At 49.9% G+C, this 16,302-nt stretch overlaps 1 protein-coding gene and 1 long non-coding RNA gene across 3 annotated transcripts in view; both read right to left on the bottom strand.

The window, feature by feature from the left end:
• Nucleotides 1–7,998: 7,998 nt before the first annotated feature.
• Nucleotides 7,999–12,404, bottom strand: LOC128566390 (uncharacterized). The gene is made up of 3 exons (XR_008374566.1): nucleotides 11,841–12,404; nucleotides 10,201–11,558; nucleotides 7,999–8,108 (listed from the first exon to the last, which is right to left on the bottom strand). It is a non-coding gene; the product is annotated as an uncharacterized LOC128566390 (long non-coding RNA).
• An 838-nt stretch (nucleotides 12,405–13,242) lies between these two features.
• Nucleotides 13,243–16,302, bottom strand: part of UBAC2 (UBA domain containing 2) — a 176,698-nt gene continuing 173,638 nt past the window's right edge. For both annotated transcript variants that reach the window (XM_053563260.1, XM_053563261.1), the window contains one exon: nucleotides 13,243–14,472. In XM_053563260.1, coding sequence (XP_053419235.1) covers nucleotides 14,365–14,472 — 108 coding nt within the window. In that variant the 3' untranslated portion in view covers nucleotides 13,243–14,364. The remainder of the gene's footprint in view (nucleotides 14,473–16,302) is intronic.

The raw sequence follows: 16,302 nt of genomic DNA on the forward strand, positions 1-16,302 counted from the left end.
AATTGGTTGTTGGTTTAGTAAACAGGTTTTTCCATTTACATCCCAACAACTAGATTGCAAGTTCTGAAGGAAACGTCTGTGACTGTGGCCTCTTCTTGACGCCCCTCGGCAGCTTGTTCCGTGCCAGACAGGGTGTTCCTGCCCCAGATGTTCTTGCTGGTTTGAACCAATGGGGCTAATTTCCCCCATGATATCTGCTTTGGGGCACCCCATGAGAACCCTCAGGAGTTCGCGCTGAGGTCTGGGCACACTTCTCCACTTCTGCTCCTGGCCTCTGGCTTTACCAGGCTCTGAGCAGAAGAGGACATGCAGCCTCAAAGTTACCTACAGAAACATGGCTGTGGGTCACTGTTACCCGACAGGTCCAACCTTGGGGCCCAAGGTTGTGATGCCCAGAGCCCACCATGGCATCACTTCCAGCTGGGAGGCAGAGGGACAGAAGGCTCAAGAATTTGGAACCCTGCTCTTGGGGCCCTGTGAATTCCAGAGTGAGGGACTTCAGCTGGAAGGTCCCTGTGGTGACCAAGTGGGCAAATCTTACAGGTGCCCACACCTGGCGGGGTTAAATACAGAGGTCACACTCCTCACACCCTTGTGCTGATTGAACACTTATCAGGGGGCAGGAAGGCCTGGGAAGGGGTCTGGCCACCCAGTAGTGTGGTTAGGAGGGGCCCAGAGGCTGCCTTCTTAGAGGACCCCCAGCTCTGGCTGCCTCCAGACCTTACAGACCCTCCTGGACCAACCCCTGAAGCGTTTCTCACACCCTCCCAGCCACACACTCTGCAGTTCCAAAGCTGTTTTGTGCCCTATGTGTTAGCAGGTGAGGAAGCAGGAAGAGAGAGTCGTATCCGGAGGACATTTGGGAACAAAGCAGAAGCCGGAAGGAGGCCTGAGATCCTAGGTCTGAGAGGAAGAGGAAGCCTGGCCGGGACACACCTCCTGTTGGTGACCCTGCCATGCTGGCCGGTGGCTTTCCTGTTGGGTAGCGGCCCTGTCTACAGAGAGGGCAGCTGGGGCTCAAACCAGCTGGGGAGACTCCAGGGCTGAGAGCAACGAGGACGCCTGGGCTCAAGGTGTCAGGAGGGAGACCTGCCTTGCTGAGGATCGCACCGCACCTCACTTCTCTTACCTGTGAAAGGAAACCGTCCTCTCTGTACAGGGGACCGTCACATTGCCCTTGAGGGATTATTATGGGGATTCTGTGAAGCACAGGAGTGGTGTAAATCATTTATCAAATCAAAGAAATCATTAAATCATTAAAACGAAAACGGATTGTGGCCACTGATGTCCAGGGGAGATGGCTGTGACCATTTTTATTACTAGGGCTGGGAGGTGCCAGAGCCCAGGCCACACTCCAAGCCTAGAGCAGTGACTTTCAAAGTGCGGTTCAGGAGGTGATGTCGGCACCATTGGGGCTCGTGGGTAACGGGCCAGGCCCTCCCAGGCCTACCCAGCCAGGCAGCCTTGGTCTAACAAGCCCTCTATGCTCTAGGGTGAGAGCCAGCGGCCAAGACTAATTCCATCAGAGTCTCTCAGAGAGGGCCTGGGTGGCTTTGAAATCTTCTCACGGGTTCTTCCCAAAGAGCAGCCGAGGTGGGACTGGTGCTTTGTGAGCAATCAGTGAGGCTGAGGCAGAAGATCTAGAAGGCTCAGCAGGTCTCGAGTGTGCAGAGGGCGGACTAGCTGAGGTGGGGCCTGAGGCCAGGCAGGAGGCTTCATAGACATTCAAATGTTCCTACAGCCTCTTGGCTTTCTCCAGTAAGTACATTGCCACCGAGAGCCATGACTTCCTGCGCGCCGCTGCCCACCGCAAGTAACCCCTGTGCAGCTTTCCCGATGGTTGTTTTTCTCACTTCATCAAGTGACAGCGTATGGGACAGACACAGAGACCACAGAGTTCCTCTGGCATGTGATGGCTGTGGGCAGCCAGGCTAGGGGACAGGCTGTGCTCTCTCAGGCACAGCAACCCTGCGGTGGCCGGTCAGGTCAGACCACAGGTGACACCAGTGCTTCATGACTCAGATGCTCTGGTTCCTCTGTTATTGTTGACGTCTGGAAAGTTATACTTTCTAAATGCCAAAGGCCTCCGACATGCTCCAGGGCTCAGATCCCTCGATCCCAAGGCGCCCTGGCACGTGCCCTGTTGCCTCTCAGAGCTCCTTGAGGGAACAGGCAGCAGGTGTGGCTGGTCCCAGGAGAGCGAGATGCGTGTGTGTGTGTGCGCACACATGTGTGTTTGCTAGTAACTGACATGATTCCCTCTGGGAGGTTGCACGGAAGGTGTAAAATGCTGGGACCTGATGAGGTCGGATGTGGTCAAAAATTTAGTCCCAGCCCTACTTGCCGACTCAGACCCCAAGCATATAGAACTGCCCTCCATAAAACAGGAGAGGATCAGAGAGAGGGAAGAAGACACGTGGAAAGGGCAAGCTGGGGACACTCCTCGCCTCCAGTGATGTACAGTTTTGTCTCTAGGCCAATCCTCACCTTCCACGCTCACCTACCTTCTCCAAGTGTGGTCCTGGGTGCCAGGGACGCAGTGGGAGTCAGACAGATATCCTCTTTAGCCATATAGCTCACGGAGACCAGTGGGGGACAGAGCTGAAATCAGACCGTCACAGTGTAACGTGCAAAGTGTGTAAGTGCTAAGTGGATATCTGTTGATGTAGGAGAAGAGGGGAGGGCAAGTCTGGGGGCTCCCAGTTTGGCACTGGGTGACTGCATGGATGGAGTCCTGAGATAGGGAATACAAAGTCAGATGTAGTTTGGGGGTGGAAGAATGGGCATGGGTGCCCCCAGGACAGGTGTCCAGTGTAAAAGTGGGACACACGAGGCTTGAAGCCTAGAAGAGAGATGGAGGGTGAGACAGATCTGGGAGACCTGAGGGGGCAGTTTTCCCAGGGCGAGCTGAGGGAGGCTGACTTGAAACATAGGCTTAGGCTCATTGTTACAGTTCCCAAGAGAAGGGGCTGTGCCACCCCACCCCCCCGGCAGGGCCACCAGGGGCTACCAAGGGCCAGGCAAAGTGTGGATGTGAGCCTGTGGGGTTGGCTAGTCTGAATCATTTCAGCAGCTCTGGCACTCGGGGGCTCCCTTGATTGTCTGGGACTAGGCCCAGGTTGAACTTTCCCACCTGGAGGAACTAACTGGCTAATGCTGGGGTTGAATAGTGGTCTCTTTAGGGCCAGCAAGACCCCAAGATGTCAAAGCATTGGAATACAAAACAAGAAGGTCTAGGTCACATCAGGAGGGGGCCGGGAAGCCCAGCAACATTTGAGGGGAGGGAAGAGGCTGAGAATCCCCCAGAAGAAGCTGAGAAGTGGCGGGACAACCAGACAGGGCTCTGCTGTGACAGCCACGGGAGCCAAAGATGTGGCTCTGAGCCTGGGGCACAGCATGGCCATCAGGACTGGGGCCAGGCTCTAGGCAGCCGAGGGGGTCAGCAAGGGTCAAAACTCTTTCCTGAAATTTGTCTTCAAGGAGAAAATCAGATGGGAGGATGGAGATGGGGCTTTTTGGTTTATTTTTAACCAGAGAGAAATTGTTACAGTTAAGAGCCCTAAGGGAAGGGACAGTGAAGAGGGCAGAGGTGAAGATTCAGAAGAGGCTGAGGAGATGATGGAGGCTCCTCTCACCAGCAGCCCTTTTACAAACTAACATTTTTTTTAGGGAGTGAACAGGAGGCCGTGGGGGCCCCAGCACCCCAGAGGGCACTGCCTATCCCTGCCTCTTTCCCAGTGAGATGGGAGCAGTCCCTGAGCCTAGCTAGTGCAGCCACACCACTGACGGTATTTTGAAACCTTTATTATTCATTTTCAAAGTTGGAGCATAGCTTAGTAGCTGGCATGTTCAATAGTATGAACAACATGCCATGACACTGAGCTCAGCAGTTTAGGAGACGTAGCTGTGCTCCGTTTCCCTCTTCTTGAGCAGGAAGTCTTCTCATTTTACAGGGAAATGACATCCAGAATCACACTGCGGGTGGGGCCGAAGGGGTTCTGCCTGAACTGAAGTATTTGATGGCCCAGTTATAAGTGGCCCAGGAAGCAAAGGGGGCCTTCTCTCTGTCCCAGCGATCGCTGGTCTTTGTAGAATGCTGGGTCACTTTGGCAGTGGCAGTGTCCTTACCTCTATGCCCAAGATATTCATCATGGCCTGAGTTGTGTCCCTTCCAGTTTCACATGTTGAAGTCCTAACCCCCGTCCCTCAGAACATGACTGTATTTGGAGACAGGGTCTTTACAGAGGGAATTCAGTTATAATGAGGTTATGGGTGGGCTTTAATCCAGTGTGACTGGTGTCCTTATAGCTGGAACATATTCTTAGCAAAGTATCTCAGGAATGGAAGAAAAAGTATCCAATGTACTCAGCTCTACTATGAAGCTAAATTATAGCTTTCACATGAAGACTATAACCCAACTATAGCACAAGACTATGGGGAAAGGGCCAAGGAAGAGGAAGGGAGGGGGGAGGTTAGGGTGGAGCGAGAGTAATGGGTGGGGCCACATCCACGCTGCATCTTAGAATGGGTACAGGCGAAACTTACTAAATGCAGAATACAAATGTCTACATACAGTAAGAAAATGCCTTGAAGGCTACATTGAACAGTTTGATGAGAATATTTCAGATTATATATGAAACCAGCTTATTGTACCCCTTGATTGCACTAATGTACACAGCTATGATTTAACAATAAAAAAACGGGGGTGGGGGAGAAGCACACAGAGGGAAGACCATGTGGGGACATAGGAAGAAGGCAAGGACAGAGGCCTCAGTAGGAACCAACCCCCCTGACACCGTGTCAGGGACTGCAGCCTCGGGGCTCCGAGGAAACACTTTCATTGTATGCGCCCCTCCGACTACTGTTCCAGTACCGGGAGCTGACTAATCTTTGTCATCTTTTTAATCTTCTTAATCTTTTTACCCTATTTAAGGAAAATAAATGGATCTTGCTCTCTTCTTTCAAATGTTGCACCTCCTGCCAATTGTTGAAAGACTATGGAAACCAAAATGAAGCAAATGTTTTCCATTTTCTCCCTTAGCTGTCTCCAAGAGCTACGGTGTGGTGTTTATGCAGGAGGATGAGCCTGTGGTCTGTCTTCTAGAGACTTCCCAGGGGCCCCTGGGCTGCGGGAGGGGCAGGTGGCACCCTGGGGCACTCCATGGCCATGGGGCCACATACAGTGCCTTCCTAGGTTAAGCTGATGACCCGTATCTATCAACCACCTTTCTCGTAGAGCTTGTGTGGCAACTTAATGATTGGCCAGCCTGACGGGTGAGCACCCCCGTGGGCTCTGTGATCTCTGCCTGTTTGTCCATGTCTTACACTCACAGAGTTCGGGTGCGTGTGTGCGTACCACGTGCTGCAGGAGGCTCTGACGTGCTTCCACGGGGCCAGAGCTGGAACAACCAGGAGTGGAAGGAGGTCAGAGCTCAAGTTCCCCCAAACAGCTTTCTGTGAAGAGCCAGTGGGCAGAGGGGACTCCTCCAGCTGGGACCGCCCAAGACATGGGGCTCAGGCCTGCTTGGGCCCAGGTGGCCTCTGTGGGTGACGACAGCTCTGGGCATCACTTCCTCTGAGAAATGAGGATGTCAGGAGACCTCTGACGGACTCTGGGAACCGCTGCGTTTCTGAGGCAAGACCATAAGTGTCTATAGCTTGAGAGTCCCGTGAGTGTGTGGGCTTGGCGAGGTGCCTGTCCTAGTCCGTCCTGGTGGCTTTCCTCCTGTATTCTGCGTACGTGGCCTCTTGCTGGTGTCCACACTCACCCAGGAAGACAGAGGCTGGGGTGGGCCTGGTGGAAACCCCCCAAAAAGGGGTTGGGGCTAGAGCCAGGGACAGCAAGACTGAGGATACCTGGGTTAGGAGCTAAAAATCAAGTGCATCTGCCCGTGGGGTGCCCTTCCCCACCCTGGGTGTGTGCAGATGGTGGGGGTGCCAGGAAGAGGCTCCTGCTGGGGGCACAGAGCAGGAAGCCTCTTCTCCTGTGGGCCCCGAGTTAGTGAAGCCCCAGAGTTTAGCGGTTTAAGCTCAGTGAGGTTTGGAGGGCCCATCTGGGAAGCAGAATAAGAAATGAGGGCAGAGGCCCCTTGGCTTTCTAAATCTGCCCTTTCAGACCTCTCTTCTGATTCTCCCAGTCTAACCAACTTTCTCTTCTCTGCTCATGGAGAAATTCTCTTGGCCGACCTGCCATCTGCGGGTGTAGGCCACCTGGACACACACCTTATCTGGGGCTGGTGGCCTCTCCTGGCAGCTTTCTCTATCCAGGAGGAAGAGGTTGACCTTCTTGTGTCAACCGTCATTGAAATTGAATCATTTAATTACTGTGAAAACTGTTCTAAATTAGTATAAATGAAACAAAACTATTATTATGAGATAATTTAATTACGTGAAAAGTGTAAAGGTAAAAAAAATGGTTTTTAAAAGAACTGACCAGAATGCTTTGGAAAATCTGACGAAGATGAATTGGTAACAGCACCAAACCTGCCATCGAAACGGGCGTTAGTGTTGTGACTGTGAGAGTTTGGGGGAAAATGCAATAATCCAGGAGAAATATGAGCTCTGATGGCTTTACTAAGTTCTCACTCAAACTCCAATAACGGAGTTCAAACTGGAACTCATAAATGTTGTATCATGGGTGTGGATCCTGAAAGAATACTCAGATTTCTAACCAGTAGAACTATATGTTATTTTTAAAATGCGTTAGCCATGGCAATACCACAAGATTGGTGAATTAATTGCATTGACATGTTTTAAATTAAAATACTTAATGTGTATGGATATAGCTACACTGTACTTTTAAAATGTTATTATAATTGACTGACTACCAGTCTCCAGCACAGGATGAAGAGCTTCTGGCAGGTACTATCTGTATTAGGATAGTGGCAGTTCCCCCTGGAGGGCAGGGGCTGTATTTTGTTACTGCCGTGTATCTGGCTCACTGCTGAACACTCACCAGGGCCCTGGGATTTGTCCATGAGAGGAGCTGGGCGGGGCTGGCTTGGTGCGGGGCTCGGCCACACACAGCCTGTTTCTGGTGGTAGTGGCACCGCTGGGCTCCTGCTGGGCATCAGGCTTAGCTGTGCCCAGCAGAGGCTTCAGAGCATCTCTTAGATGCTTAAGGCTTATCTTGAAATCCTGCCCAGGGCTGCTCTGGCAGGTTTCCGGAACTCTCTCAAGGTAAAGGGGTGCAGGGTCTGAATGAGCCGCTGAAGAAGCCTGGAAATGCCTCTAAGAGGGGAGGTGGCATTTCTTTGGAGAGTTTGAACTTAAGATTACATAGTATATATGTAAGACATTAATAAAAATTAGTAAAAGACACCCTGTCCTCCCCACCTAGCTTCAGAAATAGAAATTACTAGTACCCTGAAGCCCTCAGGGTGCCTGTTCCTAGTCCTACCCACTGGCCACCCTTGCCATAAAGCAAGCGTAACTTCAGATTTGGTTTTTTGATTTTGGACTGGCTTTTGAGTTCTGCATTTACACATTTCATAATTACAAATTTGTTATAATTTGAAATAGTGACTAATTTGAAATAGTCATTCACATAATCAGAAACAAGATAGTCTGGGGATAGGTATTTGACTTAATTCTTTTTAAATTTTGTCTTTACTAGCCGAAGCCTTGTTCTGTTCACACTGGGTAGTCTGCGGGAACATTCTGCTTTTCTCCCCAGGGAGGAGCAGGCCAGGCCTTAGCTGTTCACATTCTGGTTTTCCAAAGAGGTTGGCTTTTTCATTTATTTGATTGGCTTTTTATGCGTAAACAGGCCTAACAGTTTTCATATTACATTCATCTCAGGGCACATTTAAGTAAAATGGGGCCTGCCTGCCAAGGAGACAACAATGTACCCGCCAGTGGACTTGGCCTATTTTGCAAGAGACCTTGTGCTCCTGACAGCTTTACTCATGTGAAAGACTGGGGTCAGCCCTCCTTACACAACAGCTTACACAAACCTGGGTTTTATAGAATCTGCATGGATAGAATCAGGCTGTCAACTTTCAGATATAACATGGTACTTTCATTTAACATCACATTATAATCTTACAATAAAAACTCCGTATGCAGAACTGTCAAGACAGCAAAAGAGCGACACTAGCCATGGGCCCCTGTGAAGAAATGAAAACTCTGTCAAATAGAAAAGTCCACCCTGTGGGCTGTGATATAACTGCTTTGGGGCAGGAGATGACATGAGCTTCTCCCACCTGCGATCGGCCTCTCTGACAGGGTAGATCTGATCAGCAGAGGAGGAAGTGGCTTTCCTGGACCCTCAAGGAAGAGGTGCCAGGTTCCCCATTGCCACCACCTCCCAGGGCTCCCTGCTTTGCAGCAGGGCCAGCAAACACACTGGGTGGCACCTAAGGGAGCCATCCAGGGCTTCCTGGACATCCGCATCTTTGGTACATTATTGAGCCTGGGATCTATCTTTGGCCAGTGGGTCAGGGTTCACAAAGACCCCATGGGCCCTTTAACATTAAGTTAAAGATGCTGACATCAAATCTAGCCTTCTGTTCAGGTTCCAACTGGTCACCTTTGCAAAGCTGAATCATCTTTAATGCCAATGTAATCTTAGGAGGAGACAATGCATCACCACCAACCCAGTTAAGGGAGGTTCAAGGACACTGTCCTTAGTGCCAGGAGAGCACCTTTGATTCCCAGGCCCCTAGTTTTCCACCTACCTGAGGTGTCTCATGAGCTTGTGTAAGTGATGACAGTGCTGGGGATAGCCAGCTTCTGGGACATGTAGTGGGTTTGGGAGGAAACTCTGGCCTGTTTCTCTGCACAGAGCAGGGAGGCTGATCCAGGAGACAATCCTAGGCATCTGAAGATCACCCTGGCTGATGTGCCCTCTCTCCTCCCACCGTCCTGTTGCTGGGAAGCCCTCAAGCACATCTTCTACCGCCCCATCCCCCTACGTTACCGCGGCCCCCTGGACCCTGTGTCTTCACCTGAAAATGTGGGCTTGAACTAAACAAATGTTCTCTTCTAGTTCTTGACATTGTACCCACCTGTGAGCCACCAAAATACTTAGGGCATGGGGTCTCAGCTCAGCCTGGTCAGCAGAGACACTAAAATTTCTGGGTAAGAGGTTAAGACAGAAGTCCAGTTGAAGAGAGTTCTCCACTACCTGGCCCACGTGATTGTGGAGGTTTCCTCCATTTCACCCACCTGGCCCACGTGATTGTGGAGGTTTCCTCCATTTCACTGACTATAGGTCACAAAATATGTTTGCTGAAGTAGGAGGCCCTGGAGTGTCTGGGTCTGGCCATCCGGGGAAAGTCTCCCAGGGCCCCTAAGGTACTTGTGTGTTTGTGTGAGGATCAGGGTGGGTCTCCAGGTAACCAAAGTGCTGGCTTTAGCCCGGGGAGATTTCTATTGAAGACTTCTTTCCCTCACTCCTCCTCCTGGGGCCTGAGCTTTTCTTTCTTACTTCCTACTCAAATATCTAGGTCAGCTCAGAAAGAACATTCCAGAAACATCACAGAACCAGCTGGTCTCCCTGGAAGTTGCGGGCTGGCCTGAGAAAATCATGAGGGACCTGTGTGCTCCATCTAGTTTCTTAGGACAATTCCTGTCTCAATCTCCAGGACCTGTGACATTTCTGAGGTGGAGCAAGGACCCCTCTTAGGGGCCTGCCAGACTCCCCCATGGAAAAATCTTGAGCCCTTTCAAAGGAAATCCCAGACATTTAGCTAGTCTTGAACAATCTGTTCGGCAAGAAGGGAACACCAATGTAAAGCAACAGTCTCCCAAGTAAGCCAGGGTCATAGGTGTTTGGGTTCCCTATGAAAACTAAAAGATAACATCCTGTCTTTGATTATTTTTAATTTGGTTCCCAGCCTTGAGTTGTTTTTCAGAAACCCAGACCCTCATGAGATGGAAAACAACAACCGCGGCCTAGATCTCAAATGAGGAAAAACTGAGACCTGAACCCTGATACCATTCTTTGTTCTAAATTTCTTCCTAAGAGCCTGGAGAGAGTCCTGCCCACATGCCAAACCCTAATGTACCTTTCTTCTGACCTCAAGTTTTTAGACAAGGCCGTGCTTCCATAACCAATGGCTAGCCAAAGGATCTCTGAATCTGCCCACAGGCCCATGCTTCAAGATAGTCGCCTTCTTGGCCCAAACCAATGTACAACCTCCATGCACTGACTTGTGATGGTGCCTGTAATGTCTGCTGTCCTGAAACACACCCCACCATTTCACAGTCTTTGCCTGCGAGCTGCTGGGGAGTGCAGGTCTCCGGCACGCGCTGCTCCTTCCTCCTGCTGCCCTGCAGTGGCTGCCTTTGTTGCCTCCTGCGCTGATGCTGGTGTCAGTGGTTGGCCTAGCAGAGCCAGGTGAGCAAGGCCAAGTTCAGTTCATCACCATTCCCATCGGGCAGGGGCTCAGCAGAGCACAGGACTGCAGTAAATACACACAAGTGGCCAAAGCCCTTGTTCCTGGCCCATGTAGACTTCTTGCACCTTCTTGTTTGAAGACCTTTATTCGAGCTCCGTAAGCTCCCAGACACACCCGGGCTCCTCTTCCCTTCTCCAGTGATAAGCCAGAAACTCTAGGACATGAGCTTACTCAGCTTCCCTCCTGTTTCGCCCTCATCTCCTTCTAGTTCTAGAGAACTGAAGTGGTGACCCCTTCTACTGGCCTCTGAGCGCCCCACTTTCTGGGCCTGGGTCTCAGGCTGTCATGGACGCTCCTCTCCCTCCCCCCGGTTTCCTGATTGAGCCTGTGCCCCCACCTGGGCTTCCTCACTGGGCCTCATGTCCCAGCTCTTGTCACTGGAGCCTTACAGCACTCACGCCACCCTGATGTGTCACGGACACAAAGCTGGGAGCTGTATGCTCCTGGTTCTCCCACTCACTCTGTCTCAGCCTCCATGCCGTGCTGCAATTCCACCTGCTCCCGTCATCGGCCCTCCTCTCACCTCTGTCCAAGGTCCCTAGTCGCTATAGCAGGACCTCCAACCTGGCTGTCCAATCCCTGCCTCCTTTCAGACTGATTTCCAGCCTATAGTGACACCTTTCCTCAGCCCCTCCCTCTGCCTGAAATCCTAGCTCTTAGTGGCACCATCCAAATCCAGCTGTCAGGGTTGATTCTCCACCAGACAGGGCTGTACACATAGCTAAGCAGGCTAGTTCATTCGTGTGTGTGGCAGTTGTTTCACATGTAAGACTGGAGTTTCAGAAATGAATTTTAGTTTGAGCCAGAAAGCTGATTTTGGTTTTCTTGGCCCATCCTTTATTGTACCCGCGGTTTTCAACCTGTGCGTCACGATCCACAGGAACTGTATTAAAGGGCTGTGGCATTAGGAAGGTTGAGAACCGCTGTTTTATACAAACACGGTTATCAGGGCAACAGTGAAGAAAATGACCTTCTATTTCTTGCAAATTAAACATCACAAACTATCTGATTAAGTTAAAACTCAAGTGTATAGTTTTGGACATTTTCTTTTCAATTTAATAATTGTAGGAACTTAAACTCAGAGACCCAGAAAACATTCTAAATGACACTGGAACGAATTCGCAATTTTGTGCTCAATGTCCCTAAAACATTTACCTTTCTTTCTTTTTTTTTTTTTTTGTAGAGACAGAGTCTCACTTTATGGCCCTCGTTAGAGTGCCGTGGCCTCACACAGCTCACAGCAACCTCCAACTCCTGGGCTTAAGCGATTCTCTTGCCTCAGCCTCCCGAGTAGCTGGGACTACAGGCGCCCGCCACAACGCCCGGCTATTTTTTTTTTTGGTTGCAGTTAGGCCGGGGCCGGGTTTGAACCCGCCACCCTCGGTATATGGGGCTGGCGCCCTATGGACTGAGCCACAGGCACCGCCCAACATTTACCTTTCTAATCTCAACCTGACTCTACATTTACGAATCAATTTTTAAGGCAGATTTTCCTCAGTTTTAGAAAGAGGGTCCACTGTAGACAATTTTTCTATTTTCTTTTGTCTTTTCACAATCTAGAATCTTCTTGCTTGAAAATTAAGCTGAATCTGTTACCATTTGCACAAAATCAAAAGACTAAATGATTTTTTCTGAACCTCAGGAACCAAACAGCTCACTGACGCCCTCCTCTGGCACGCACCATCCCGCACAGCCCTTCATTGGGGGTGCCACCAGCCTGAAATTTCCTGCGTCCTGCCAGGCGTGGGTGTTCTTGGATATTCAGTGCTGCTATGGATAGCTACAGCTTGTATCAGTATTTGCAGGATGCGAGATTGGGTCAGCGTTAGGATCCCCAACAAATTAAAGAAAATGTGCCAGGAGTAAGGGGGCAGACTGTGTGTGAAGTGGCCCTGTGGGTGGTGAAGAAAAGAGAAGGGCCTGACAACTGCATGACAAGAGTGGAAAACCCTGGGCTGCCAACAGGACTTGGCAGCTGTATGGAACTGGGAAGAGGAGGGAAGTACTCAGAAAATAACCTGTGGGTGTCTTCCAGCTTTAGGGCCTCTGTCCTCTCTACACTGAGGACTGAAACAGAGGGTCACTGAGCCACTACTGTTCCTGTGGGCAGGACAAAGATCTATAAGAGTGATCACACTCAGGAGGGGATCCTGATTAGCAAACAAGAGCTGCTGTTGCCGATCATTTCAAATGAAGGCGGCTGATTAGGGATACTAACGACAGGGCACAGGCCCTACACCCATGCCCCATGAGAACTTTGCCTCGGTCTGGTTTTACCCTGCTGGGAGCTGTGTCACGGTGACCAAGAACACAGGAGTGGTGGTATTTCTAGATACAAGTGATCCTTCGCCTGTGTCCCTTTGCACAGAGGAGCACAGAGGGTGGACTGTGACCCACCTCACGGCCTGGATGCTCATGCCTTCACACAGTACACTATCAGGCTGTCTGCACATACCTTGCTCAGTGGATGGGGTTGGAACGTCGTATTACCATCAACTGTTCCTTTTACTGGAGATGGGGAACTCAGATTCAAGTAGGGCCCTGCGCTTGGGACCATCTGAGCTCCTGGAAAGTTACATCAACCCTCATTTCCAGCAGCTCAATGGTCCCAACCAGCCTGAGAACAGGGCCTCTGTGAAGCCAGCGTTCCAGGTTTTCACAGGTAATGCCACTGACCTGGAAGATTCCACAGGCAGTGGCACTTACAGGAACAAAGGTGCTTTACTCACTTCAAAAAAGCACTCAAGTCTTCTGAAGAAGGATGAACAGTTTGTTGAACTTTTTTTGTGTGTGTGGTAAATGTACAGTCCAGAACAAAATTTGGTTCAGATTAAGTTCAATAAAAGAATACCCCAAAGTAAAACACGTTAAAAACTTTATTAAGTATCACCCATCTAAATTTGCATCAATTTGATACAATGCTGCTCATTTTGCAGAACATTACAGGCGCACGATTTCCTTACATCCTAACAGTCAACTTGCTTTGGGTCTTTTCATCCTCACAGTGGTCCCGCGCCTTCCTTCTCCAACTGGCATCCCATCCTCCGCAGTCTGCTCTGCCTCCTGCCAGCGCTGCCACCGCGGGATCAAGGCCCAGGTCTTGGGAGAAACTGTTGCCAGAGGGACTGGCTGCAAGTGGGAGTGCCAGGCAGTTAGCCCTGCGACAGGGACACAGGCAAGGGACCATCTCTCTTCTTTTACGGCTGAGCCCGCCATGTGCTCTCTAGTCAGCCCACCTTGTTCCAGAAGCCTACTGTTCTTTCTTTGTTCCATTTCACCCCTAGCCTGAGTGGCTAAGTGGATATTCTCAGCAAAATTAACCCCAGTTAAGTTTCGTGTAGAACTCCAGAACCTCAAATCAGCACTTGATTATTATAACTTTTTAATAGATGTGGGGAGAAGGAGTTGGGAAAGCCTCCCTGGGTGGTATAGCTCGGAGTTAGCTCCCTGCTTCCCCCTCATCCCCGAGGAGGTGTGGACACTGAACAGCCACCGAGATTTGAAAACAAGTTTGAGGAAAAAAAAAAGATTACAGAATGATCTGACATGTCCTCTCCAAAATAACATCTCATCCTCCCCCTTCACAATTATTACGCTCAGATGGCATGTGGATAACATGTCACAGCAGCAACTCCCCATCCAGAGTGCCTGCCAACCGCCAGCAGAAATCTGCAATTTTAATGCATTTAAAGACATTAGGACTGAGAGATGATTCTCAAATCCCACAAACTAGGGAAAAATGCTCAATAAAAAAATAAAGATAGAAAATACATGCTAATTTAAAGGCAAACTTATTTTGATACTATAACAGTAATGATCTTGGAGTCAAGAGCAGGGTGGATCACCCTCTCCCCATCAGCATGTCAGTGCCAGAGATGCCTGGTCCTCCAGGCTAATTTGGTGACAGGGCCATGCCCCTGTCATTTGGCGCTGGGCTGGTCCCAGTGTCAGCCTTACACTATCACTGCTGCAGCAGGAAGTTGGTGGCCACATTGAGGTCATTATTTGAAGCTCTCAGGGCTTCTAAAGCATCACCTCTGGAAAATCCCATCTCCATGAGCCGGGCAACCTGCAAAAGGACAAAGCAGAGACCTAAGGAAGTTACCAACATTGCTACCTGCTGGGCCAGAATGTTCTTTATGTGAGTTTTGTGGCAAAGGTCAAAGCTGTTAAAAAAAAACTGATGATTTTTTTCACTTTTGTGTAAAACACGATACAGTAGACCCTCCATAGCTGAACACCTTCCTACACTCACCAGCTTCTTAAATTGACCTCATTTTCACAGACTGGACGAGCACCCACATAAACCTATCAGCACAGCAGGACTAGTTCCTTATGTTGCCTACCTCCACATGTTGACCAGTTTGTTACAGTCCCTTGGATGGTCAACTTACAGAGGTATTTAAAAATTATCACAGGTACAAAGTTTTCAATGCCTGTACAATATATGTGCATAATCTCACATAATCCTCCCTTGTAGACAAGGAAGTAAGCTTCTGAGATTCAAGTGAATTGCTGGGACCCAGGCTCAGAGCAGGTCAGCACAAGCAGGCCCACAGTCACCACCAGGCGACACTCCTTAGAATCACTTCTGATCCCTGAGGAAAAGCTCAGGAAAAGTCAGGTTTTCATACATGTGCACACAACTGCATTCTAGAAGTTTTAATCCTGATGGTGACAGAGCACTTTCAGTCCATGGCATGACACAGCCGGGACTGACTGTCCTTGGGTGCGCCAACCCTTTTGACAGCTGTAGCAGCTGCTGGGTGCAGAGCGGGCTAAGCCTGCTCAGGGAGGGAGGGGGTAGGGGCCCAGAGAGAAGCAGGCCTGCATTTTTTGGACCATAAATCCTGATCCTGTGAATATAGAGGTTTCCTGCACTTTCCTATACAGATGCTCTCCTAAAGTGAGACAGGTAAGTGCTACTGAAGTTTGTGCGGGACCTATTCTCCCTATTAAGAACGTATCACAAAAACATTTATGGTCCCAGATCAGCCTCAGGAATCCCATTTTTCCACTTATGTTAAAATACCACACTTGCAATGACATGGAAGATGATCCTCTTGTAAATGTTGAGGTTTTTGGCAATGTGTGCACTAGAGGGCCCAGTATCCTGTCGTGGGCTCCTTGCGGCTGCATTTGTGTGCAGATGGCTTTGCCCCACCTCTGTGCTACAACCTCTGAGGCTATGAGCCAGGCTGCTACCACACATTCCTGGACTTCAGCCCCACCCCTTCCTTTCCACGCTCTCCCATGCACATGTGTATCTCAAAGGATGCTGCCCAGGACTGGGTGCAGCACTGTGGGTGTGGTCTGGCCAGGTCGATGGGCAGGGGAACATCTCAGCACCACCATCCCACATCTTAGCCCTTAGCTTGGATGATCACAGCGGAGCACACACGTAAGCACACAGTAGGTACACACACATCTGGGTGCTCCTGGTGTGGCCAGTTAGGCTGGGGCCTGCTCCACACCCTCTGGGATTTCACAGAATGTGCTCTGAAGCCAGTTTCTCACCTCCTACCTTGACTTTCTAGGTGTAAGGCTGTACACATCTCTGCTAAATTCCATCTGTTTCCCAGCCAATCATAATGAACTATTTTCAATTTTAACTTTGTTGTTTACTATGTTAATCATCTCTCTCCAGCTTTTAATCTGCCTGAATCGCATCAGAGCGCCTCTGTGGCTTCACGGATAACATGTCAGACAGGCCAGATCAAGGCAGAGCCCAGAACTCATGAGACACCCCTCAGTGTACAGAGGTCAATCAGCACCTCAGCCAGTCCCAAACCACTTCGTATGGTCATTGTTATCCACTCTGTATGTCACCAGTATATCTCTTCAAGGGATAAGATTTTGTCAAATGTCTTGATGACACCCTATGTATCTGCTTGATAGT

The sequence above is a fragment of the Nycticebus coucang genome, chromosome 15, assembly GCF_027406575.1.
Source record: "Nycticebus coucang isolate mNycCou1 chromosome 15, mNycCou1.pri, whole genome shotgun sequence".
Lineage (NCBI taxonomy): Eukaryota > Metazoa > Chordata > Mammalia > Primates > Lorisidae > Nycticebus > Nycticebus coucang.